The 23,442-nt window shown below is 42.8% G+C and overlaps 1 protein-coding gene across 1 annotated transcript in view; it reads right to left on the bottom strand.

Moving 5' to 3' along the window:
- Window positions 1-23,442, bottom strand: part of SHOC1 (shortage in chiasmata 1) — an 89,083-nt gene that overhangs the window by 53,799 nt on the left and 11,842 nt on the right. Inside the window, exons 5-10 of the mRNA XM_030567840.1 lie at window positions 20,011-20,253; window positions 14,114-14,566; window positions 10,633-10,758; window positions 8,871-9,047; window positions 5,039-5,146; window positions 786-973 (exon numbers count right to left, since the gene is read on the bottom strand). Coding sequence (XP_030423700.1) covers window positions 786-973; window positions 5,039-5,146; window positions 8,871-9,047; window positions 10,633-10,758; window positions 14,114-14,566; window positions 20,011-20,253 — 1,295 coding nt within the window. The remainder of the gene's footprint in view (window positions 1-785; window positions 974-5,038; window positions 5,147-8,870; window positions 9,048-10,632; window positions 10,759-14,113; window positions 14,567-20,010; window positions 20,254-23,442) is intronic.

Below are 23,442 nucleotides of genomic sequence, written 5' to 3'. Positions count from 1 at the left end.
CATCATATTAGCCAATGCTAATATGATACAACAATAAATGGCTTATGCAATAGAACTTTCACATCTTATTAATACAGGAATACTCCTTCTGTCTGTCCTGGCTCACTCTAAAAACTGCCTCTGAATGTAAGTGAACTAGAGTCTTTACAAGTTTAAGTTCCACTCAAAATATTCTAAAATATTTTTTCACTCTTACTCATTTTTATTATGCATTATGCTGCTTATGCATTATGTAAATAAAATGATCTGGTGATAAACTTGGTTTTTGCTTCTATTTTTTATGGGGAATTTAAACACAGGAATGATATCACCAAAAATATCCATACTGCCAGGAGAACACATTTTGGATATTTATGTCCAATTCCTCTGTTTACTCCCCACAAACCTATCCCGCAGTGATCCCCAGCTGTTTTATGGCCATTTGCAACTGGTGTAAATTAGAGTAGCCTGAAGGCTGCTCTCACTTATGTCAGGCGATTGGCCTACTGCATAGGTGGCCAAGGAGCAGAGGAATGCAATGGTGGTCTAAAACCAATGTTGGCACAGGAGAAATCTGTGCCTAGTAACAAGCTTGTGTAGATTACTTCACCCTTGGAGCAGAGAATCCCTGGGCTACTCCTGAGGTGTTGCAGCTTCACACCACCCTTTACTCATAAATATTCTCAAGCGAAGAGTCAAATATAGAATTTCCTGTCATAAGCCAACTCTTATTTAAGTAAGGTAGTCTTATAATTATTGCTCTAAAGTAGCTTTGATTGTTTAAAGAACTTGCTTAAATTGTTAACCTTGTTATTCTGTTCATCTGTACTATTCTGCACCCACTTGAACATCTGACACTGAAGCTCTGTTACTTTGGGACTGATTTCATTCTTCTTCTGCCTGCTATACTGTACAATCTCCAGCTGCCTCCAAATATTATCCAAACAGGAACCTAAGATGCTTGTATAGATATCCTTTGCCTTGGACAAATACCCTGTTTAAAAACCAAAGCAAGGAATAATTACTTAAATTTAACATTCTAAAAACTCAGCATTGGCAAAAAGAGAAATCTTGACAATTTTCTATTTGATCTGCACATACACTTTAGCTACATGTGAAGGCAACTCGCAAAGGAAAGCTGAAAATTTAGCCAAAGACAGAAATATGTGCAGAATGCTCCCAGTAACCAGACTTTGGAACCAGTTGTCATATAAATAAATCTAAAATTGGAAGTAGCATTCTGGAACTTGAGATACCAGAAAATTGAGCTGTTACACTAAGCCAGCCAAGGAGCTTCCAGCTAAATCAGCCTTTTTCTTATATGCCACATTTTCCAAAGTTTAATCTTGTAATTATTTTTTTAAAAGTGGCTTACAAGATAAATGTGATAAATCTGAGTCCCTACTAGTTGGCTCATATTATTTCAAATATTTCTGCTAACTGTAACATCCCTGTATGATGCATACTGTGAATCAACAATGAATCTAAAGCAGGCCAAGAAATTGAGAGTTATAAATAAAATATGTATGTATATATGACTAGTTTCCACTTGTGTGCTGAATGCTACTACAGCCTGACTGGTGGGGACATATAGTATTTCTGTGCTTGGCTCAATTTTCATATTTCTTTTGCAGTTCACCTTTAAATATGCTGACACCTCACAGAACTCTTAGAAAAACATTATGAGTATCCTCAATAATGTCACGGCAAACCTGGTGGCTGAACTTTGCAACTTTGTCCTCACCCACAACTATTTCACATTTGGGGACAATATATACCTTCAAGTCAGCGGCACTGCTATGGGTACCCGCATGGCTCCACAGTATGCCAACATTTTTATGGCTGACTTAGAACAATGCTTCCTCGGCTCTCGTCCCCTAATGTTCCTACTCTACTTGCGCTACATTGATGACATCTTCATCATCTGGACTAATGGAAAAGAAGCCCTTGAGGAATTCCACCATGATTTCAACAATTTCCATCCCACCATCAACCTCAGCCTAGACCAATCCACACAAGCGGTCCATTTCCTTGACACTACTGTGCTAATAAGCGATGGTCACATAAACACCACCCTATACCGGAAACCTACTCACCGCTATACTTACCTACATGCCTCCAGCTTCCATCCAGGACACACCAAACGATCCATTGTCTATAACCAAACTCCAAGATACAACCGCATTTGCTCCAATCCCCCAGACAGAGGCAAACACCCACAAGATCTTCATCAAGCATTCTTAAACTACAGTACCCACCTGCTGAAGTGAAAAAACAGATTGACAGAGCCAGAAGAGTATCAGAAGTCACCTACTACGAGACAGGCCCAACAAAGAAAATAACAGAACACCACTAGCCGTTACCTTCAGCCTCCAACTAAAACCTCTCCAGAGCATCATCAAAGATCTACAACCTATCCTGAAAGATGATCCCTCACTCTCACAGATCTTGGGAGACAGATCAGTCCTTGCTTACAGACAGCCCCCCAACCTGAAGCAAATACTCACCAGCAACTACACACCACACAACAAAAACATTAACCCAGGAACCTATCTTTGCAACAAAGCCTGATGCCAACTCTGTCCACATATCTATTCAAGTGACACCATCATAGGTCCTAATCACATCAGCCAGACCATCAGGGGCTCATTCACCTGCACATCTACTAATGTGATATACGCCATCATGTGCCAGCAATGACCCTCTGCCATATCCATTGGCCAAACCGGACAATCTCTATGCAAAAGAATAAATGGACACAAATCTGACATCAGGAATCATAACATTCAAAAACCAGTAAAACACTTCAACCTCTCTGGCCATTCAGTAACAGATTTAAAGGTGGCAATTTTGCAACAGAAAAGCTTCAAAAACAGACTCCAAGGAGAAACTGCTGAACTTGAATTGATATGCAAACTAGATACAATCAATTTAGGCTTAAATAGAGACGGGGAATGGCTGAGCCATTATACACATTGAATCTATTTTCCCCTGTTAAGTATCCTCACAGCTTCTTGTCAAACTGTCTTAAATGGGCTATCTTGATTATCACAACAAAAGTTTTTTTCTCCTTCTGACAACAGTTCATCTTAATTAATTAGCCTCTTAGAATTGGTTGCACAACTCCCACCTTTTCATGTTCTCTATATGTATATGTATCTCCTCACTATATGTTCCATTCTATGCATCCGATGAAGTGGGCTGTAGCCCATGAAAGCTTATGCTCAAATAAATGTATTAGTCTCAAAGGTGCCACAAGTACTCCTGTTCTTATTATGAGTAGAGATAGTTCTGTTTACATATTCTATTTTCTGCATTCCTCTTCCCCATAATTTATTACTAGAGGCATTTAAATGAAGACACAATTGCTTTTTAAAGAGTTAATCTGCTCTTGCTGTTATGCTCCACATGAAGTCATAACTTTATAGAGTGTAAATTTTTCATAATAGAGATCATATACGCTCTAAATTCTGATAAACCTATGTGTGAAATCACAATAGGTAGATGTGGAAATGAATGTGTGACAAACAGGGGATTATGACTTCAGGTGTGAGATTAAGAGCAGATGAACTGTTATATCCTGATCCTTAGCTGCATATTACTAAAAAATGGAATAATCTCTGAGTTTAAGGGCTACAGTTCAGCCTTTAGTCTTTGATGTAGCTTTACACAGGATCCAAATGTGTTAAATAACATTCCACATTTGTGCTTGAACCTGCCTCACTCTTCGTATCTGAAACTCAAAGGAGTAGATGGGAAACTAATTTCTTAGGCATAAATTATTCCAAATGCACAGCATAATAAAGAATGCACAAAGTCTCAGAAAGTCAGGCAGGGAATTATCTGCCTATATGTCCTTCTTATATGTTTGCCAGCCAACTCGAGGTTCACATGCAAAATTCAGTATTCAGGGAGACTGAGCAAAATCCAGACATGATGTAAGTGAGTGCCACTCCCCTGGAAGTTTCTTGGCCAAACTGGGCAGTTGCATAAATGGTGATATGAACTATGTGTCGGGTATTAATGGTAAAGAAATACAATTTGCATTGAATTGACATTTAATGAGTAAAGGGTTGCCAACTTTCTAATTGCACAAACCTAAACACCCTTGCCCTGTACCTTCTTTGAGGTCATGCCCCCGCTCACTCCATCCCCCCTCCCTCTTTTGCTCACTCTCCCCCACCGTCACTCACTTTCACCAGGCTGGGGCAGTGGGTTAGGGTGTGGGAGGGGGTGAGGGCTCCAGCTGGGGATGCGGGCTCCAGGATGGGGCCAGAAATGAGGGGTTCAGAGTATAAGAAGGGGCTCTGGGCTGGGGCCAAGGGGTTCGGAGTGCAGGATGGGGCTCAGGGCTGGGATGGGGGGTGGGTGCGGAAGGGGATGAGGGATGTGAGCTCTGGGGGGGAGTTTGGGTGTAGAAGGGGGCTCAGGGCTGAGGAGTGGGAGGCAGTGAGGGGTGCTGGCTCCAGCCAGGTGACACCTCAGGAAACTCCTGGAAGCGGCTGGCATGTCCAGCTCCTAGGCTCAGGGGCAGCTAGGTGGCTCTGTGCGCTGCTCCTGCCTGCAGGCACCGCCCCCGCAGCTCCCATTGGCTGTGATTCCCAGCCAATAGGAGCTGTGGAGTCAGTACTTGGGGGAGGGCGCAGGGTCAGCATGCGGAGACCCTTTAGCCGCCCCTGTGCCTAGGAATTGGACATGCCAGCTGCTTCCAGGAGCCGTAGGGAGCCTGTCTTAGCCCTACTGCATTGCCAACTGGACATTTGGCCTATTGAAATCTCCCCAATTGCTTTTAATAGTCACCAGGAGATGGAGGCTGATTCTGGTAGACTCCCAGCCAATCCGGGAGGGTTGGCAACCCTAAATAAGTATGCAGAAATAGGCAGGCAGATGGGGGCAACTCTCGGAAGCTGTAAGTTAAGGCGTGATAAATGTTTAGTTACATCACACATTAAAAAATTACAAAATATGAGAAAAGGATTGTAGAATTTCATGGTATATTAATGGTCATCCAGTGGCAATGACAATAAAGAGAGAAAACATTTTTATTGTTAAAACTAACCTAATGCTGTGTCCAAACTACACATTAATAGGAGGTCTCGAACTGTTACCAACAGGTGCACCAGAGCAGCATGTTTGAACAACAGTATCTCTTTCTCACTATATTTGCCTATACAAAGGAAAAAAAGATGTATATATATATATATAGGCATCTCAGAACATTAGTCTCCCACAATGAAATATATACATAAATATAAACACATCGTTGCTGTGGATCTCAGCAAGGCGAACACTGACTATACATGAAGAAAAGCAGAAATTTTGCCTACCTGCGTATTTTCTTTCTTTGAGCTCTTCTATACTAGTTTAAGTTATTTGGGTTATGTATCCTCTCATACAGATTACTAACTCTTTTGATGACATCATGCTTCTATATAGAAAGGTCTAACCATCTTTCTGCAATTGACTATTTCAAAGCAGTTCCCAAGAAAACAAACTGACTCCATCCTTTGATAATCAGTAAATAACTTTAATACAATGACAACCTGAACTTGAATTTTCCAAAGAAACTTTCCATTAAACTTTGAACCAGGGGTACTCAATTATTTTTTTGTCAAGGTCCAAATTTCTTGGTCAAGGTATAGTCAAGCTCCAGACTCCCGGGAAAAAAAAAAGATAATAAGTAAATAAAAAGATTTTAGGGTTTGTTCAAAAGCATTTGGTGGTCTGGATTTGGCCTGAGGTCTGCCTATTGACTACCCTTGCCTTGAACCATAAAGAAGACATTGTTTTTCGCAGGAGATTATCTGGGCTAGTATATAATACCTTACAGGAAGAAAATTAACTGACAGGAAAAATATCCTCTTTAGTCTTCTGTACTATGCTGGATACTTGCAGGGGCGGTTCTAGGCATTTTGCTGCCCCAAGCACAGGAGGCAGGCTGCCTTCGGTGGCTTACCTGTGGAGGGTCCACCGAAGCCACAAGACCAGCGGACCCTCCACAGGCTCGCCTGCAGGAGGTCCGCCAAAGCCACAGGACCAGCGGACCCTCCGCAGGCAAGCTGCTGAAGGCAGCCTGCCTACCGCCCTCACGGCAACCGGCAGAGTGCCCCTAGTGGCTTGCCACCCCAAGCATGTGCTTGGCGTGCTGGGGCCTGGAGCCGCCCCTGGATACTTGAAACCTCCCAAAGCAGCTCACATAAAGCTACAGGAGGGATGAGTCACCTACCACACTCTCCTGTCAAAGGCTGCCTCTATGGAAGCCTGCACATCTATCCTATAATGCTTGGCAAAGGTGTAAGCTGGTACTCAGGTGTCTGTCTGCCTTACAAATCTCTATTAAAAACAGATTCCTCACTTTCAGATCGTACTAAGTGTGCCTTAAATGTTTCTGGTAACATCTTCCCTATGATAAAGTAAGTTTTCCTGCTTAGGTTTCAGAGTCGCAGCTGTGTTAGTCTGTATCTGTAAAAAGAACAGGAGTACTTGTGGCACCTTAGAGACTAACAAATTTATTTGACCATAAGCTTTCATGGGCTACAGCCCACCGGATGAAGTGAGCTGTAGCCCACGAAAGCTTATGCTCAAATAAATTTGTTAGTCTCTAAGGTGCCACAAGTATTCCTGTTCTTTTTTCCTGCTTAGTACCTTAGTCCACTTTGAGGCGGTAGCTTTGGAGTCTGATTGTTTTCTAATTTGGCCCTTGGTTCTAAATAAATAGTCTCTGTGATCCACTGACCTCTGCGAGCTGCTCTATGTAAATTTGCAGGGACCTTTGAATGTCCTGGTAATGAAGTCTTCCTTCATTCAGATACTTTGGATTAGGGAAGATTGTGAATAAGATAAATCTGCTATGAAGAAAAAATGCCTGAGGAATCTTAGGCTTGAATTTAGGCAGAGCCCTTGTGAAAAATCAAGTATAGCTCTTTTCAAGAAAGCACTTGCAGCTTTCCCACTGTTCTAGCCAAACATACTGCTGTAAGTGCTCATTGCTTGGGCACTGTCTGGGCCCAGTCAGGACTGTTGTTTCTCAGCCTTCCCCTCATGACAGGTTCTGGGCCTTGGCTCTCACAGCATCAGGCTCCCTTCTTAAAACTCGAAAGGGTACTCTGCCACTTGTTGCCTCTTCAGCGTGGGCAAGACTAGCTATCTCAGGGACCAGTCTTGGGGCAGACTCTAGTTCTTTGGCGCAGACAGGGACTGCTGAATCTTCTCCAACTCTTCCCGAAAGAAGAGTCTGTCTTTAAAGGGAAGGACCGGCAGCTCCCGGGAGAGGGCGGTTAGGGGACAAGGAGTGGGGGGTTGGATGGGTCAGGAATTCTGAGAGGGGCAGTCAGGGAGCGGGAAGTGGGAGGCGTCAGATAGGGGGCGGGGGCCAGGCTGTTTAGAGAGGCACAATCTTCCCTACCCAGCCTTCCATACAGTTTCAGAACCCCAACATGGCCCTCAGGCCAAAAAGTTTTCCCATCCCTGCTCTAAGTTGATGAGAGAAAGTTCTCCCATCGGCTTGGTTACTCTACCTCTGCCAGAAGTGGTAGCTATGTCCATGGCAGAAGCTCTCACGCTGACATAGCGCTGTCTACACAGGGGGTTAAGGTCAGTATAACTATATCGCTCAGGGGTGTGGATTATTTACCACCAAAGTAAGTGTGTAGTGTAGAACTATTGGTCTATAAAGATGAGGAGAGGGAGCTGAACTTCAAATAATAAACAATTGAATCAGCTGAGGGCAAGTATACACTTAAAATTCACTGTAGCGCTTTAACGAAGATGATCTAAGGCGACAGGAGACAGCTCTCCCGTCGGCGTAATTAACCCCAAGAGGTGGTAGCTATGTCAGTGGGAGAAGCTCTCCTACTGACATAGCACTGTGCACACAGCGGGTTAGGTCAGTATAACTATGTTGTTCAGGGTTGTGGATTTTTCACACCTCTGAGTGATGTAGTTATATCAATATAGGTCTGTAATGTAGACCAGATTGTATACAATATTACTGTATTATAACAGGCTATTACATGAGATCTTTTATTAATATCATTGTAAACTGTATGTATTAACACCTTATAAGGAATTATGAATACTTATTAATATTATGCTTTACAGTCTGTGACCCAAACAAGCATTCATAATTCCTTATGTAGTGTTAAGACGTACAACTGAATTTCATATTTCTCTGATGTATCCAGGAGAGGGCTGGACATTGCAGAACACAAGGTCTTGGGAAAATTCGGGACTGGGAGTGTGTTGGGGTCACCTTGCTCATTGTAATCAAGGCTGTGGAAGCCAGAGTGGGGCTGTAAGGCTGTAGACTGACTGCTGGTGTCAGAGTTTCTGAACCAGCGCTGGCTGTATAGCACACAGACACTCAGATTGTGACCTGCATGTTTGCTGCTGACTGTGAGTGTCCCAGGCTGGGAGCTACAGTAGTAAAGTATTGTGGGGCACTCAGGGTTAAGAGGTGACCACCCCTTCTTGGACTGGCGTATACCCTGAATTCCATGACAGGGATATGACAAAAATAGCCACTGACCACAAAGAAAAGGACAACAAAAACATACTTGTGTTTTTCTCTGTAAATTACACCTGTGAGAATGTTATTTAAACATTGCCTACAATGTATGATTAATCATGACCAACATTTCTGAAGCACGTGAAATTTAGATTTGGATTTGAATACTTTTTAGTATTCTGATATTCAAATTATTAAAAATAACACACCTAACTAGGACTGTATTAATGGAGACCTTTTGGAAACAAAAAAGCAGGTCTGTTACCATCAGCCCTTAAGATGGGAAATGCTTGAAAGTTTGTGAATAATTTGCCAAACTTATTGAACCACATGTTACAAATGAAATCAAATCAATTTTATAGATGAAAAATAAAATGTATTTTACCTTGTGTAAAAATATCACAGATCACTTTCTCCTGCTGTTTTAAGAAAAATCTAGTATGATCAAATTTAACAGTGGCAAAGCTCCAATTCACTGCGGCAAGTATGCCAAGATGCATCAACTCTTTTAGAACAGGAGTGGCTGTTGCTTCTAACAGACGGTATGCCTGGCACTGGCTTTCTGGTTAATACAAACAAACATACACAAGATAACATGATTTGGTTAAATATGTCACTGTTGGATAAAAGTCCTCAAGTGACTGGCAAAACAAAAAAGTATTCTGTTCTTCAAGAGATCTGCAACATGAATTTCATTCTCTTCATGTTAGTAATTCTTAATAACTTCTGGATGGCTGTTTTGTAACCCCTTCTAAGGGCAAGCCTACACTTAAAACTCTCCACCGATGCAGCTGTGCCATTGTAGAACTTTAATGAAGATGCACTAAGCCAACAGGAGACCGGTCTCCCGTCGGTGTAATTAATCCACCTCCCTGAGAGGTGGTAGCTATGTCTGACGGGAGAAGCTCTGTCTACACTGGAGGTTAGGTTGGTACAACTATGTTGCTCAGGAAGGTGAATATTTCACACCCCAGAGCAACAGTTATACTGATGTAAGTCTGGAGTGTAGATCAGACCTAAGGCTCTATCTACACGTAAAAGTTAAGTCAATGTAGCTATGTTGGTGTAAAAAATCCACTCCTTGACCAGCATAGCTATATCAACCCCACTGCCAGTGTAGATGTGGCTGTATTGACAAAAGAACGCTTTGGTCAATGTAGATACCATCATTTGAGGAGGTGGTATTCCAATATGAATAGAAAAAACCCTTTTGTTGGTGTAGGCTGTATCTACATTACATGGCTGTGGTGGCATAGCTGTGCCAGCAAGGTCTTCGTAACGTAGACATACCTTCAGATATAACTGAGTTTTCATGACATCCAAGTAGGCGACAGCAACACAATAGTCTGAAGAACTCAAATATACTGCTACTATTTAATTAACTGGAAGGCATGACCTATTTCTTGATGGGATACCTAAATCTCTTGAGTATCAATATTTTCTTTTATGTGCTTAACATTATAGTTGAGTTAATCACATCATCAAGATTAAAACTCTACTATCCCGTATGTTCAAGGGTTTATCATTTCATTTTTAAAATATCTCAAGCTGACAGGTAAGGTTGCCAGATTGGGCTGCATTTCAGTTGCTGGTCTCACTACATTTGGTCATTTATGCTCTCATAATTATTAACTAATTAGTTAATATTTGTAAAGTACTTTGAAGATGTGGAGCACTATGTAAGTTCTCATCCTCATCATCTCCAGTTCTTCATTCTTTGTCAGGACTGATCATATGCTATATTGTTTTTGCTACTCAGTGTAATTTCATTAATTCATTCATCTATTGATGAATCATTTTCTTTTTAAAGTACTTAATATTTCCAGTAAGGAATTATAACGTATTGTTAATATTTCATTCTTGTTAAAATGTTTGTGTTTGTCTTTAAGTTCTCAGTATTGGATATAGTTTATATCTGACTGAGAAACTCTTTTGATTCTTTCATAGATGATGCTACCGTGGTGAAATATAGGGATTGTTAATGACAGTTTGCATGGGCATTAGGGTTCCCGTATTGAATTTTTGCAGGCTAAGAGCCGTAGAGAGCAGAGAATAAAATGGATATTGGTTTTGTATGGATGGATATTTAATGTAAAATTGCAATATTACAAAAAAATAAACAGACCATTCAAAACAAAATTTTATACCTGATGCTTGAATTTTGACTGAGATGCGGCCTTGATTCTCCTGTTCTATTTTCTCTGTCAATGAAGCCTTACAAACAGCAAAACTGTCTTGTTTAAGACCTTCTGAACACTCTTTAATTTCCAGTGCTAAAAAAGAGGACATAGATTATATAAAATTATCACAAGACAAGTCCATGGAATAAGTAAATTCTCTAACACTTTCCTCCCCTCACTAATTAAACATTTCAAATTCAGGAGGCTCCTGTGCCACAGAACAATTATTGTATACTTTACTTTGGCAAAAGAAAGTGAAAATATTTAATTCGTTCTTTATTTCCTCCAAGTTCCCACACTTCTTCGCTGCAGCCACATGATACATTGATCAGATTATGTTTGCCAGAAAGTGGGTGCTATCAGGTCTGAATGGAATCAGCCACCTCCCCTCTAAGATGGAGATCCATATACTGGAAAAGTTGAGAAACTGCTGGGAGCTGCTTCTATAGCCCTATTGTTTGTATAAAGGGAGATTCTTACATGAGCATTAAGGCAGGGAAACTGCTGAGTGGAAGAGCATCTGAGAGCAGGAATTCAATTGGACTAAGAAAGAGAAACTGCTCAGCAAAAAGGGGTGGAGGCTGATGGGGTCACCAGAGAGCTGGAGAGATCAGGAACACTGGAAATAGGGTAAGTAAGAGAAGGGCTGGAAATAGTTTACTTAAAAGAGGTCATTCTCACTCCCTTCATCTTTACTTGTAGCTGCACCTCAGCATCTCTCTCTTCTGTGTTTTTTTCCCTCCTTCTCCAATACAAATAAGAAGTCACAAGCTATCCTAACAGTGCCCCAGCATCTCTGTTCCCCTCTTCCTGGCAGATTCCCTCCAGCTGCTGCTGATCACATTTGGAGCTAGCACCCCTACTTCTTGGCAAACTGGATTGATCCCTATGTCATACGGCTGCAGCTGTGAAAATGAAACGGGCAAAATAATGAAGGAAAAGTAAAAAACTTTCCATCACCCAAAGTTAAAAGCTAAAGTTGGTATTTTACTGTCCAGGAGCCTATTGAATTTGAAAAGTTTATTAAGGTTCAAAATTATGCTAACCAATTACTTTTACTAGTTCTCTCCTAAATACTAATTGGGTTAAATAGTACATATAACTGGTGTCTATAGCAGCACAGTAATTTATTGGGAGACAGTAGGCCTTCAGCTAAAATTGGAACCATACTTTAGAAGGAATTGACATAACATCTACATATGTTTGGATAGGTTAAGCATTTATCAATCATTGTCTACAGCCAAGCTCTAAGATACAACCGCATTTGCTCTGATCCCTCAGGCAGAGACAAACACCTACAGAATCTCTATTAAGCGTTCTTAAAACTGCAATACCCACCTGGTGAAGTGAAGAAACAGATTGACAGAGCCAGAAGGGTACTGAGAAGTCACCTATTACAAGACAGGCCCAACAAAGAAAGTAACAGAGTGCCACTAGCCATCACCTACAGCCCCCAACTAAAACCTCTCCAGCACATCATCAAGGATCTACAACCTATCCTGAAGGATGATCCCTCAACTCTCACAGACCTTGGGAGACAGACCAGTCCACGTTTACAGACAGTCCCTCAACCTGAACCAAATACTCACCAGCAACTACACACCACACAACAAAAACACCAACCCAGAAACAAAACCCTGCTATAAACCCCAGTACCAACTCTGTCCACATATCTATTCAAGGGACACCATCATAAGACCATACCACATCAGCCACACCATCAGAGGCTCATTCCCCTGCACATTTACCAATGTGATATATGCCATCATGTGCCAGCAATTCCCCTCTGCCATGTACATTGACCAAACCGGACAGTCTCTACACAAAAGAATAAATAGATACAAATCTGACATCAGGAATCATAACATTCAAAAACCCATAGGAGAACACTTCAGTCTCTCTGGTCACTCAATAATAGACTTCAAAGTGGCAATTCTTCAACAAAAAAACTTCAAAAACAGACTCCAACATGAAACTGAAGAACTGGAATTAATTTGAAAACTAGATACCATCAGATTAGGCCTGAATAAAGACTGGGAGTGGTTGGGTCATTACAAAACCTAAACTTAATTTCCCCTAATTTCTCCCAACTGTTACTCACACTGTCAACTGTTTGTAATGGGCCACTCTCTTACCACTTCAAAAGTTATTTCTCCTCCCTTGATATCCTACTATTAATTGAATTATCTCGTTAGACTGACCTAACACTTGGTAAAGCATCCCCATTCTTTCATGTATTTATACCTGCTCCTGTGTTTTTTACTTCATACATCTGATGAAGTGGGTTCTAGCCCATGAAAGCTTATGCCCAAATAAATTTGTTAGTCTTTAAGGTGCCACAAGGACTCCTCATTTTTTTTTGTATACATTTACTTGTTTACTCTATATTTAACTATGCCTCTATCCATAGTACTACTCAGAGATGCAGTTCTACTTAGAGTTCACTAGATGGTAACATAAGACCTTAGTTCACATGTCTTGAGTTTGTACTTTTAGAACTGGGGTTATCAATTTCTCAAGATCTGCATGTGTATCAACATAAAACAATAATAATTGGTTTTATTTTTAAAATTTTATTAAAATGTTTTACAAATAATTGTTGTTTTGAAATTGTGTAAGGATACAATTAAAATCCATATTAATCGGTTACATAGCACCACTTCATGCTATTATAATTAGTGTTGCAACAGTGTCTACATTACAAACTTATTTTCCAAGGTATATATAACTCATGCATAACCTGTGTTGAAGCTCTGCTAAACAGGGTCTGAGTCCTGCAGCATTTTATTTTTTAGCATGATTCTACTCTGAAAAGTGACTGAACTAACATTTCAATGTCTCTCAATGATTTCTGTAGCAAAGGTGATTTTATAAGTAATTTTTTTTCTAAGTGCCAGTCCTGCATACTCAGTCTGTAAGCTAAGTTTTCTTCTCACACATCATCAGCAGTGATAACATCTTCAAACTATAATATGTCTTCACAGACAACTGTTCAGCCTCATTGCATCACTGGATTTGCACAGGTGTCACTAACTGGAATGGTTCTCCTGGGATAAGAAGAAACAGACTGTAGTTCCCTCTTAGTTCCCTCTAGTCTGCAGGACTAACCAGAGTAGTAAGCAATAGAAACTTACTTTTGCTACAAGAATCAGCAGACTAGACTCAGAACTTGCCAGGGGAGCAGACAGTCTGAGGCAGAGGGTACCATTTTTACATTTTCCTTTCAGAGTAGAACCAAACTTTAATGCACACTGTCTAACAAAACAACTAAAAAGAAAAATAGAAAGTAAATACCGTGGATGAAATACTGGATCCACTGAAGTCAATGGGACCAGGATTTCACCCCATATAATTAATTCTATTGACTTGAATGGAGTTATACTTGATTTACAGCAGTGTAAGAGAGCAGAATTAGACCTAAAATTACAGGACAGAATGGTTCACCTACCATCTTTCTGCCTATTCACATTATTTTTTCCCTCATTTTGGATGAACATGTGTTTAGATCTTAGCATGATAAAACTGCTCAGAAGGTCAGAATCATCATTACATTGTCTAGACTGTTCAAATGGTGGAGGCTTCTGGCTTTTTGTTGAGCTGTTTGGTTCAAAAGACACTTCTTCACAGCTAAGTGAGTCAGACAAATCTTTGTTTTTCTTTTCTTGATATAAGAAATGCATTGGTCCTTCTGTCTCTCTGTGATGTTTTTCCTGTCTTGTTAGCCATTCAACGGATGTATTTGTATCATGTTTGTTAACATGAGGTGCAGCTCTCAAATGTAATGGAGAGAATGGGCTCTTCTTTTCAGGTGAGAAATGAGAATTTGTTGTTTTGTCCCAGTGATGTGCACTGACAGAAAGCAGTCCTTGGTTAGTAAGGGAACACTTCTCTTCAAGCCACTCTGAAAGACAAAATTAGTTTTCTCCATTGCAATTTTGATTACTCCTAGTAGAATCTACTGCTCTGGACAGAATATATATAACCCAAGAACGTCCTTGTCCAATCCAATTGATTAGAACTCTGCAGAGTTCTTTTTTGATTTTTTTCCTCTTCCTTCCTTAGGGTGTTAGAATCCACTGCTGGCATGTTTGAACTGATATGTTATTCCCAGGTAAGAAATTTCAAAGTTGAGAAAACTGAAAACTCCAAAGCCGTTATATCAATTCTGAAGTGAAGCTATACACAATTAACTTATAGATGGTGATAGATTTAATGCAACTTAGCATGATAGTTCTATCACCGATACAGTCTGCCATAGTGTCACTGACATTTTGAGAACTTGTTTGACTTTCCCTTTCAACCTTGCATGAAAGAATGTAAAAGACAAGCCTGTGACAAGCTCAGAAATTAATAAAACACTAAATAAGCACAAGGTGAGTCTGCCTAGAGCAGTGGCTCCATATCAGAAGAAATCAAAGTTAAAGGTAAGAAAATTCTTACTTTTTACCTATGTTGGATCCACTGCTCTGGACAAAAATCATAACTCATGGAAAGCAAGCAGGGACCATAATCCTCTTCACCAAGTAAGGAAGGTAATAAAATAACAACCAAATGAAAAATTGGTCACTACAACAAAAGATCAGAGGTACTTGTGGATAAAGAATAAGGACAATGAGGGTGGGATCACCTAGAAATCCAAGTCTCATTTTTAGGCACCACTGCAAAACTCCCACTAGGCTGTCACCTACCCATGTAGGCACCTAAACTCACTAGGCACTTGGCCATGCACACTACAGCCTCACTCTCTTGGATGCATAGGTGCCTATCTCCTGCCTAAGCCCCAAAGTGATTAACAAACTGGGAAAAATAGATGTTTGGCTAGTCAAGTCATGAGCAGAATCCTGATCTGGAAGGTGGCTTCTTAGCATGCATATCAGATTGGGCCCATCAGGCATGTTCACACAAAACAGCTGGGAGGGGGGTGAGAAGGAGGAAGAGGATCTCCCTTATAATCTCACCCACAAAGAGGGAGCCTTCTAGGTTCATTCCCACCTTCCTCCTGAGGGGGCAAAGGGATTATGAACAGGAATCCTCCACCTCTCAGATGATTGCCGTAGCAAGTAGCCTATGGAATATTCTGATGTAAGGGTCCCTCAGTCTCTCCTTTTGAAGTTGTTCCACTTTAATTAAACAATGGAATACTTAAATATTATTTGGCTAGAGAAAGAGTTAGTGACTCTATAGCCTAGTGGTTAAGACAATCACCTGAGAGGTGGCAGAAGGAAGGGGGACTTGAACTGGGGGTGTTCCACATCCTATCCACTTGACTACAGATTGTAAGGGAGGTCCTGTTCCTCCTCCTCTTCCATTTTGTTACAGGTCCTGCATGCATCTCAGGTGGGTGAATGCCTATTTTCTTCCAGTTTGTGGCTTGCTAGCACAGTTAGGTGCCTCCATGCAGCCTGGATTGAAGAGCCTATCTCTGAGAGAGGGGCAGGGCTCAGTGCACACCTCTCTGCTCAGTGTCTCCCATTGGCTAGCTTAGGTAGCTGCCTGCCTTGTGTGCTGGCTTAGTGGACTACAGTCTATGGTGCCTCTCTCTCCCAATCATTGTATAGGGACTGTAGGCACCTAACTCAGGCCATGTCTACATCTAAAATTTTGCAGCGCTGGTTGTTACAGCTGTATTAGTACAGCTGTATAGGGCCAGCGCTGCAGAGTGGCCACACTTACAGCAACCAGCGCTGCAAGTGGTGTTAGATGTGGCCACACTGCAGCGCTGTTGGGCGGCTTCAAGGGGGGTTCCGGGACCGAGAGAGCAAACCGGGAAAGGAAAACAGCTTCGCCGCGGTTTGCTCTCTCGGTCCCGGAGCCAGCCAGCAAACCGCGGGGAAGGAGACCTGCTTGCTCGGGGTTCCGGGACCGAGAGAGCAAACCGGGAACGCCGCGGTTTGCTCTCTCGGTCCTGGAGCCAGCCAGCAAACCGCGGGGAAGGAGACCTGCTTGCTCGGGGTTCCGGGACCGAGAGAGCAAACCGGGAACGCCGCGGTTTGCTCTCTCGGTCCCGGAGCCAGCCAGCAAACCGCGGGGAAGGAGACCTGCTTGCTCGGGGTTCCGGGACCGAGAGAGCAAACCGGGAACGCCGCGGTTTGCTCTCTCGGTCCCGGAGCCAGCCAGCAAACCGCGGGGAAGGAGACCTGCTTGCTCGGGGTTCCGGGACCGAGAGAGCAAACCGGGAACGCCGCGGTTTGCTCTCTCGGTCCCGGAGCCAGCCAGCAAACCGCGGGGAAGGAGACCTGCTTGCTCGGGGTTCCGGGACCGAGAGAGCAAACCGCGGCGTTCCCGGTTTGCTCTCTCGGTCCCGGAACCCCGAGCAAGCAGGTCTCCTTCCCCGCGGTTTGCTGGCTGGCTCCGGGACCGAGAGAGCAAACCGCGGCGTTCCCGGTTTGCTTTCTCGGTCCCGGAACCCCGAGCAAGCAGGTCTCCTTCCCCGCGGTTTGCTGGCTGGCTCCGGGACCGAGAGAGCAAACCGCGGCGTTCCCGGTTTGCTCTCTCGGTCCCGGAACCCCGAGCAAGCAGGTCTCCTTCCCTGCGGTTTGCTGGCTGGCTCCGGGACCGAGAGAGCAAACCGCGGCGAAGCTGGTTTCCTTTCCCGGTTTGCTCTCTTGGTCCCGGAACCCCGAGCAAGCAGGTCTCCTTCCCTGCGGTTTGCTGGGTGGCTCCGGGACCGAGAGAGCAAACCGGGAAAGGAAACCAGCTTGATTACCAGAGGCTTCCTCCTTCCACGGAGGTCAAGAAAAGTGCTGGTAACTGTCTACATTGGATTACCAGCGCTGGATCACCAGCGCTGGATCCTCTACACCCGAGACAAAACGGGAGTACGGCCAGCGCTGCAAACAGGGAGTTGCAGCGCTGGTGATGCCCTGCAGATGTGGACACTCTCAAAGTTGCAGCGCTGTAACTCCCTCACCAGCGCTGCAACTTTCTGATGTAGACAAGCCCCCAGGCTTTAGGGATTGTGATTTTTCTAGGATCTTGCTCCACAAAGGTGTTTAGGTTCCTAACTTCCATTGATTTGGTGTTAGAATTAGAACTATGCTCTATTAGGGGACTTTCCCTCTCACTGACATTCTCTTCTCCTCACTTTTTCCTACTTTCTTCTGTTACTGATCCTTTACTAGCAGGATTACTGCAAAAAGGATGGACCAGAGACATCTGCAGACTGATGGTATGAACTGCTAGACCACTGTGTTGCACTATTTATGGGCCTACCAGCAGTCTTCCTCAAAAGGAGGCACAGTGGGCTGGGTTGAACTTCTGTGCACACAGAAGGACTCTGGCAGAGAGAACCAGGTTTAAGTATTCAGGTTTGAGTGAGAGGGAACAACTGATGGATTGTTGAGGGAAATGGTGCTCTTCCTAGGTCCCCAATCTTGCAGTCTGCTTGAACAGACTGGTAGCAGAGTTGGGCTTGCAAAGAGTGTTAAACCTCTTTCCTGGGTACTGGGGACAAAAGAAGCTAGAAATTGTGGCTGTTGAGAAGATCCAGAAAACCATTTCCTGCTCTTGTAAAAAGGATGAGGAAAATTGTGAAATGGAATCAGCACCGATGATGAGGGTCCCTTGGGGCTACAGGACCATAGAAACCAGTTACTGTGACTCATGACCCCTTCTTAGCCTCGACTACTGACTGTATTTCCATGCTAGAAGGCTCCACAAGGTGCAAGCAGTCTGGCTACGCCTTGCTAAAAGATCTGCTGCTCTGGATTAATAAGGACCCAGATCACTGCTGCTGTCAATGGGTGGAAGGAGCAGACTCTTCCAATGTTGGCAAGGAGGCGCGCTGAGCAAGAGGAATCCCTTCCCAAGAGTTCTTCCTTCATGAATGAATGATTTAGTAGGAAGGAGAAGGGGCAGTTCTAACCTGAATCTATTCTCCAAAAAGAGCTCCAGCTGGTGGGAGCAGACAGCAAGATGGGTGCTACTAAGCTGCTGCTTCACATGATGCTAGACAGGGGAAGCCAGTGGAAGTAGTTCTTTAGTCTTCCCAAAGCTGCTGTTGTAACAGGAACATTCAATAAAACTGCTCCTAAAGGAATCCTCAGCAAGCGCCACACTCCATATAAGAGAAGCTTTGCTGAACGATGTTGGCCATTTCAAGAAGCTAAACAGAGACTAAAGACCGGCTTATAGAGGGAGCAGAAAAGGAACTGCTGCTGTTCCAGCAGAGGTACAGAAATACTTGGGATAACATGATCAGTTCAGCACACACATAAATGAGGGGAGCTATCAACCTAAGGAAAAAAAAATCCAGTGAGATTCCTGACCCACCATTTCCTATCAACTGGATTGGACAACAAATAAGCTATGACTTTTGTACAGAACAGTGAGTGCTGTGTAGGAGAACACAAGAATAATCTAGAATGGATTCTATGGTACCTGTTACATGTTCTAGTTGAAGGGACATTGTGAGGTTATGAATGCATGAGAAATATAATATACTGTACTACCTATTCAGTACAAGTATATGACAGCTTCATACTAAAAATCCCCATAATGATAAACTGTGTGTGAAATAGCAAGGAATTTGACTATGAATGTGGGTAACTGTGCTTATTGCAAGCATTTGTAATATAAAAAAATTAAAAGGATGTGATTTGATGCATTTTAGAGTTGGAATTTTTCCCAAAATCATAACTCTTTGTATTACTTCTATATATTCATGTTAACAATACTGTAGCTAAATGCACTGCAATATGTTCTGTGTCTACAGAGCTGCCACAGTTAGGTGGTAGTGTTCTTCCACGTGAGTTGCACGCAAATTGTCTTGCAAATCTGAATAATGAATGAATCCCTGCATAATATTATATATTGATGAATCTTCATTATAATAGAAGCTGAGTTAACTACAACAGGTCCTGCACCACTGGCCTATCCTAGAAGAAGCTGGAAAGACATAAGAGTCTGCTACATCAACATATTCACTATTATGGTGATATTAATTAATAATAGTAATTAATAATGCTTTGAAATTATTATATCCCTTTCAAAAGTTCTCCTGGCAGGTATTTTATTAGAAACATTAAGGGCCTGATGTGGCTAATTTGTGCTTGCAACTACCATAATTTGCATATGCAATCATGGTAACCACAAATTAAGTATGCAAGTGCACACATACTTTTATCCACACAACTGACAATCTTAGCTTTTTGTAAATCAGACTTTAGAGTAATAGTGCAGGCTAATTTATGCTTTTCTGAGTTCTTTTCTTTTGGAGAATGAGAATTTTTCTGATTCCTTTCTTAGTTGATGCTATGCTACTATCCATCACTGAACTGCACGACTGATCCTCTGTTAAAGATCTTCTTGTCATTGAACTTTTCTATCAAAAACAAATATACTTACTTTCTAACTGAAATTGTGTAATTTGTGAGAATATTTCCACTTTAGTGGTAAGCATGCTATTTGCACTACTCAAATCAGTGCTTAGTTTCTCCAAAGAATCTGGTAATACCAGATTTAGTCCTGAATGAATCCACCAATCCGATTTCAATGGGCTAAACACTGGTGCTTCCACATGGACGGACAACATCTCTTTCAGTTCTGTAACTGAATGATGTTGAAATGTAGGTTCAACGATTTGATTCTCTATAAAAAAACAAGACAAAAACTAGTATTAATGGACTAGAAACTTGAGAAAAGAACATTTTTGACAGCAAAATTACAAAAAAAAAAATCATGACTTAGAGTATGTATATCCCTTGGTATATCTTTCCATTACTAATTCAGTATCATCACTTACCTGAACAGCAAAGAAAGAAACATGTACATAGCTTAGTAAAATGTACATTTTTTCACCTTGTTTTTTGTGTTCAATTCCCCAGCTGTAATTATATCTCTAGTCTGTTGATATAAACCTGTATTACCTGGATTACAAATGATCCGAGATTTATTCATTATCTATGAGTTTACTTTCCATGCTTACAAGCATCTATTATAATCATTATTTGAAAACTCTAAATAGTAAATAGACTATTTTACAAATGAGGATGTAACTCACTTATCTCACAGAAGTCTTTTGGTGTTATTTCTTAACACTAACCATTGGGGTCAGAAATAATTTATGACTTAGGCCTGGTCCACACTACAGCGTTAAATCGATTTAAACAGCGTTAAATCAATTTAACGCTGTACCCGTCCACACTACAAGGCACTTTAAATCGATTTTAAGGGCTCTTAAAATCGATTTCTGTATTCCTGCCCAACGAGAGGAGTAACCCTAAAATCGATATTACTAAATCGATTTAGTGTTAGTGTGGACGGAAATCGAAGTTATTGGCCTCCGGGAGGTATCCCACAGTGCACCAGTGGCCGCTCTGGACAGGTAAATGAACTCTACTGCACTGGCCAGGTATACAGGAAAAGCCCCGCGAACTTTTGAATTGCATTTCCTGTTTGGCCAGCGTGGAGCTCTCAGCAGCACAGGTAACAATGCAGTCTCCTGAGAATAGGAAAAGAGCTCCAGCGTGGACCACACAGGAGTATTGGATCTGATCGCTGTATGGGGACAAGATTCTGTCCTATCAGAACTGCGTTCCAGAAGACGAAATGAAAAAACTTTTGAAAAAATTTCTAATGCCATGAGGCAGAGAGGCCATACCAGGGACTCAGTGCAGTGCAGAGTTAAAGTGAAGGAGCTCAGACAAGCCTACCAGAAAACCAAAGCAGCAAATGGCAGATCAGGATCTGGGCCAAAAACATGCCGCTTCTACGCTGAGCTGCATACAATTTTAGGGGGCTGCGCCACGACATGCCCCCCCCTTGTCTGTGGATTCCGAGGTGGGGGTAATAATCTCACCCATGGCTGGGGATTCAGCAGAGGGGGAAGATTACGAGGAGGAAGAGGAGGACGACCTTGCTGAAAGCACACAGCACTCCATTCTCCCCAACAGCCAGGAGCTTTTCGTGACCCAGACAGAATTAAACTCCCAGCCCTCCCAAGCCACTAGCCCAGACAGTGAAGCCATGGAAGCGACCTCTGGTGAGTGTACCTTTGTAAATATAAAACATAGTTTAAAAGCAAGAGTTTTTTAATGATTGATTTGCCATGAGGGCTTGCATGCATTAGCTGGCATTAAAGTTACTGGAAAAGTCTGTTAAAAGTCTGGGGATGGAGTGGAAATCCTCCAGGGACATCTCTATGAAGCACTCCTGGAGGTACTTCAAAAGCCTTTTCAGAAGGTTTCTGGGCAGGGCAGCCTTATTCCGTCCACCATGGTACGTAACTTTACCACGCCATGCCTGGAGCACGTAGTCGGGTATCATTGCATGACAAAGCCTAGCTGTGTATGGTCCCGGGGATTGCTGGCATTCAAGAAGCGTAATTTCTTTCTCTCTGTCTGTAATCCTCAGGAGAGTGATATCGTTCATGGTCACCTGGTAAAAATTAATGTATTTTATTAAGGGGACAGAGATGAACATTCCTACGGTGATGCTTTCGTGCGGCTCAAAAGAAATCCTTCCCTTGCAGTTAGCCATGCGGGGGGAAGGGAAAAAGCTGCCCATTCCTACAGGGAGGTGTCTTTAATGGCGCTGAGCTTTTTAGCATTTGGCCAGCAGGAATTTTCCCTGCTAATAGCCACGCGGTGCGGGGGGGGGGGGGAAGCTGGAGGGGATAGGGTTTCAGTGATCTGCCATTATAGCAGACATGCAGAGTGGGGGGGAACACAATTCACAGTATTTCCTCTGCTGCTCGTTCTGAAGGCATAAGAAAAAAAGCAAAAGATGTGCTTTTTAGCAGTTGGCTGGCCAGCAGGAATTTTACCTGCTAATAGCTACGCGGGAGGGTGGTGCAGGGGGAAGGCAGAGGGTGATCTGCCATTTTAGATGTAGGCCTTACCATGACCGCCTGCAAGCTGAATTGTAATCCCCGGACCTGCGTCTGTGTTGATCTGTTACACCACAGCCACAGGCACTAAATACTAAAAGAATCCAAAGGCGACCTTGTAGTGAAGTGACGTGCTACGTACGGTGAATAGTGTAGTTCACTGTGAAAGAGTATACCCATTGTTCTGTGAAATGTATCTCTTATGATCCTTCTATCACTCTTTTCCCCCACTCATGCAGCTGCAAATTTTTCAAGCCTCCCTACTCCAGCCCGAAGGCTAGCTCAGACAAGGAGGAGGAAGAAGAGGACACGGGATGAAATGTTCACAGAATTCATGGCAGTAACCCGCAATGAAAGAGCTCATCTGGGGGAGTGGAAGGACGTGGTAGCAAACTACAGGAAAGATGCCAGTGAACGTGAGGACAGGAGGGACGCTTGAGATGAGATGTGGCGGCAGGAAGATCAGAGGTGTAGGCAGGAAGATCAGCGGTGGCGGGATGCAATGCTGCAGCTGCTGAGCGATCAAACTGACATCCTCCGAAGTCTGGTGGAAGAGCTGCGGGGTCACAAAGTGCCACTCCAGCCCATGTTTAACCTCCCTCAGTACTCACCATTTTCCATATCTTCCACACCCAGACGTGTAAGAACGCGTGGGGGAAGGCTTTCTGCACCCGCCCACTCCACCCCCGTGGACAGTCCAACCAAAAGGCTGTCATTACATTGAAATGTCCTTAATGGCCTTTTTCTTCCCGCCTATCCTCCTCCCAAACCACTCCCGGGATACCTTGTTATTTCTCTTACTCTTCTTATAATTACATGCTTTTCAAAGCAAGAGGGAGGGTGGGTTGCTTACAGGGAATGACTTTATTTCCATAAGGAAGCTGTAATGGAAGGCAGGGGGTAGGTTGCTTGCAGCAGGAGTCAATACAGGGGGGAGGTTCATGAAGGGG

This window comes from Gopherus evgoodei, chromosome 6, assembly GCF_007399415.2.
Source record: "Gopherus evgoodei ecotype Sinaloan lineage chromosome 6, rGopEvg1_v1.p, whole genome shotgun sequence".
Classification (NCBI taxonomy): domain Eukaryota; kingdom Metazoa; phylum Chordata; order Testudines; family Testudinidae; genus Gopherus; species Gopherus evgoodei.
Note: the sequence above shows the minus strand (reverse complement) of the source record. Positions and strands in the feature narration are given on the sequence as shown.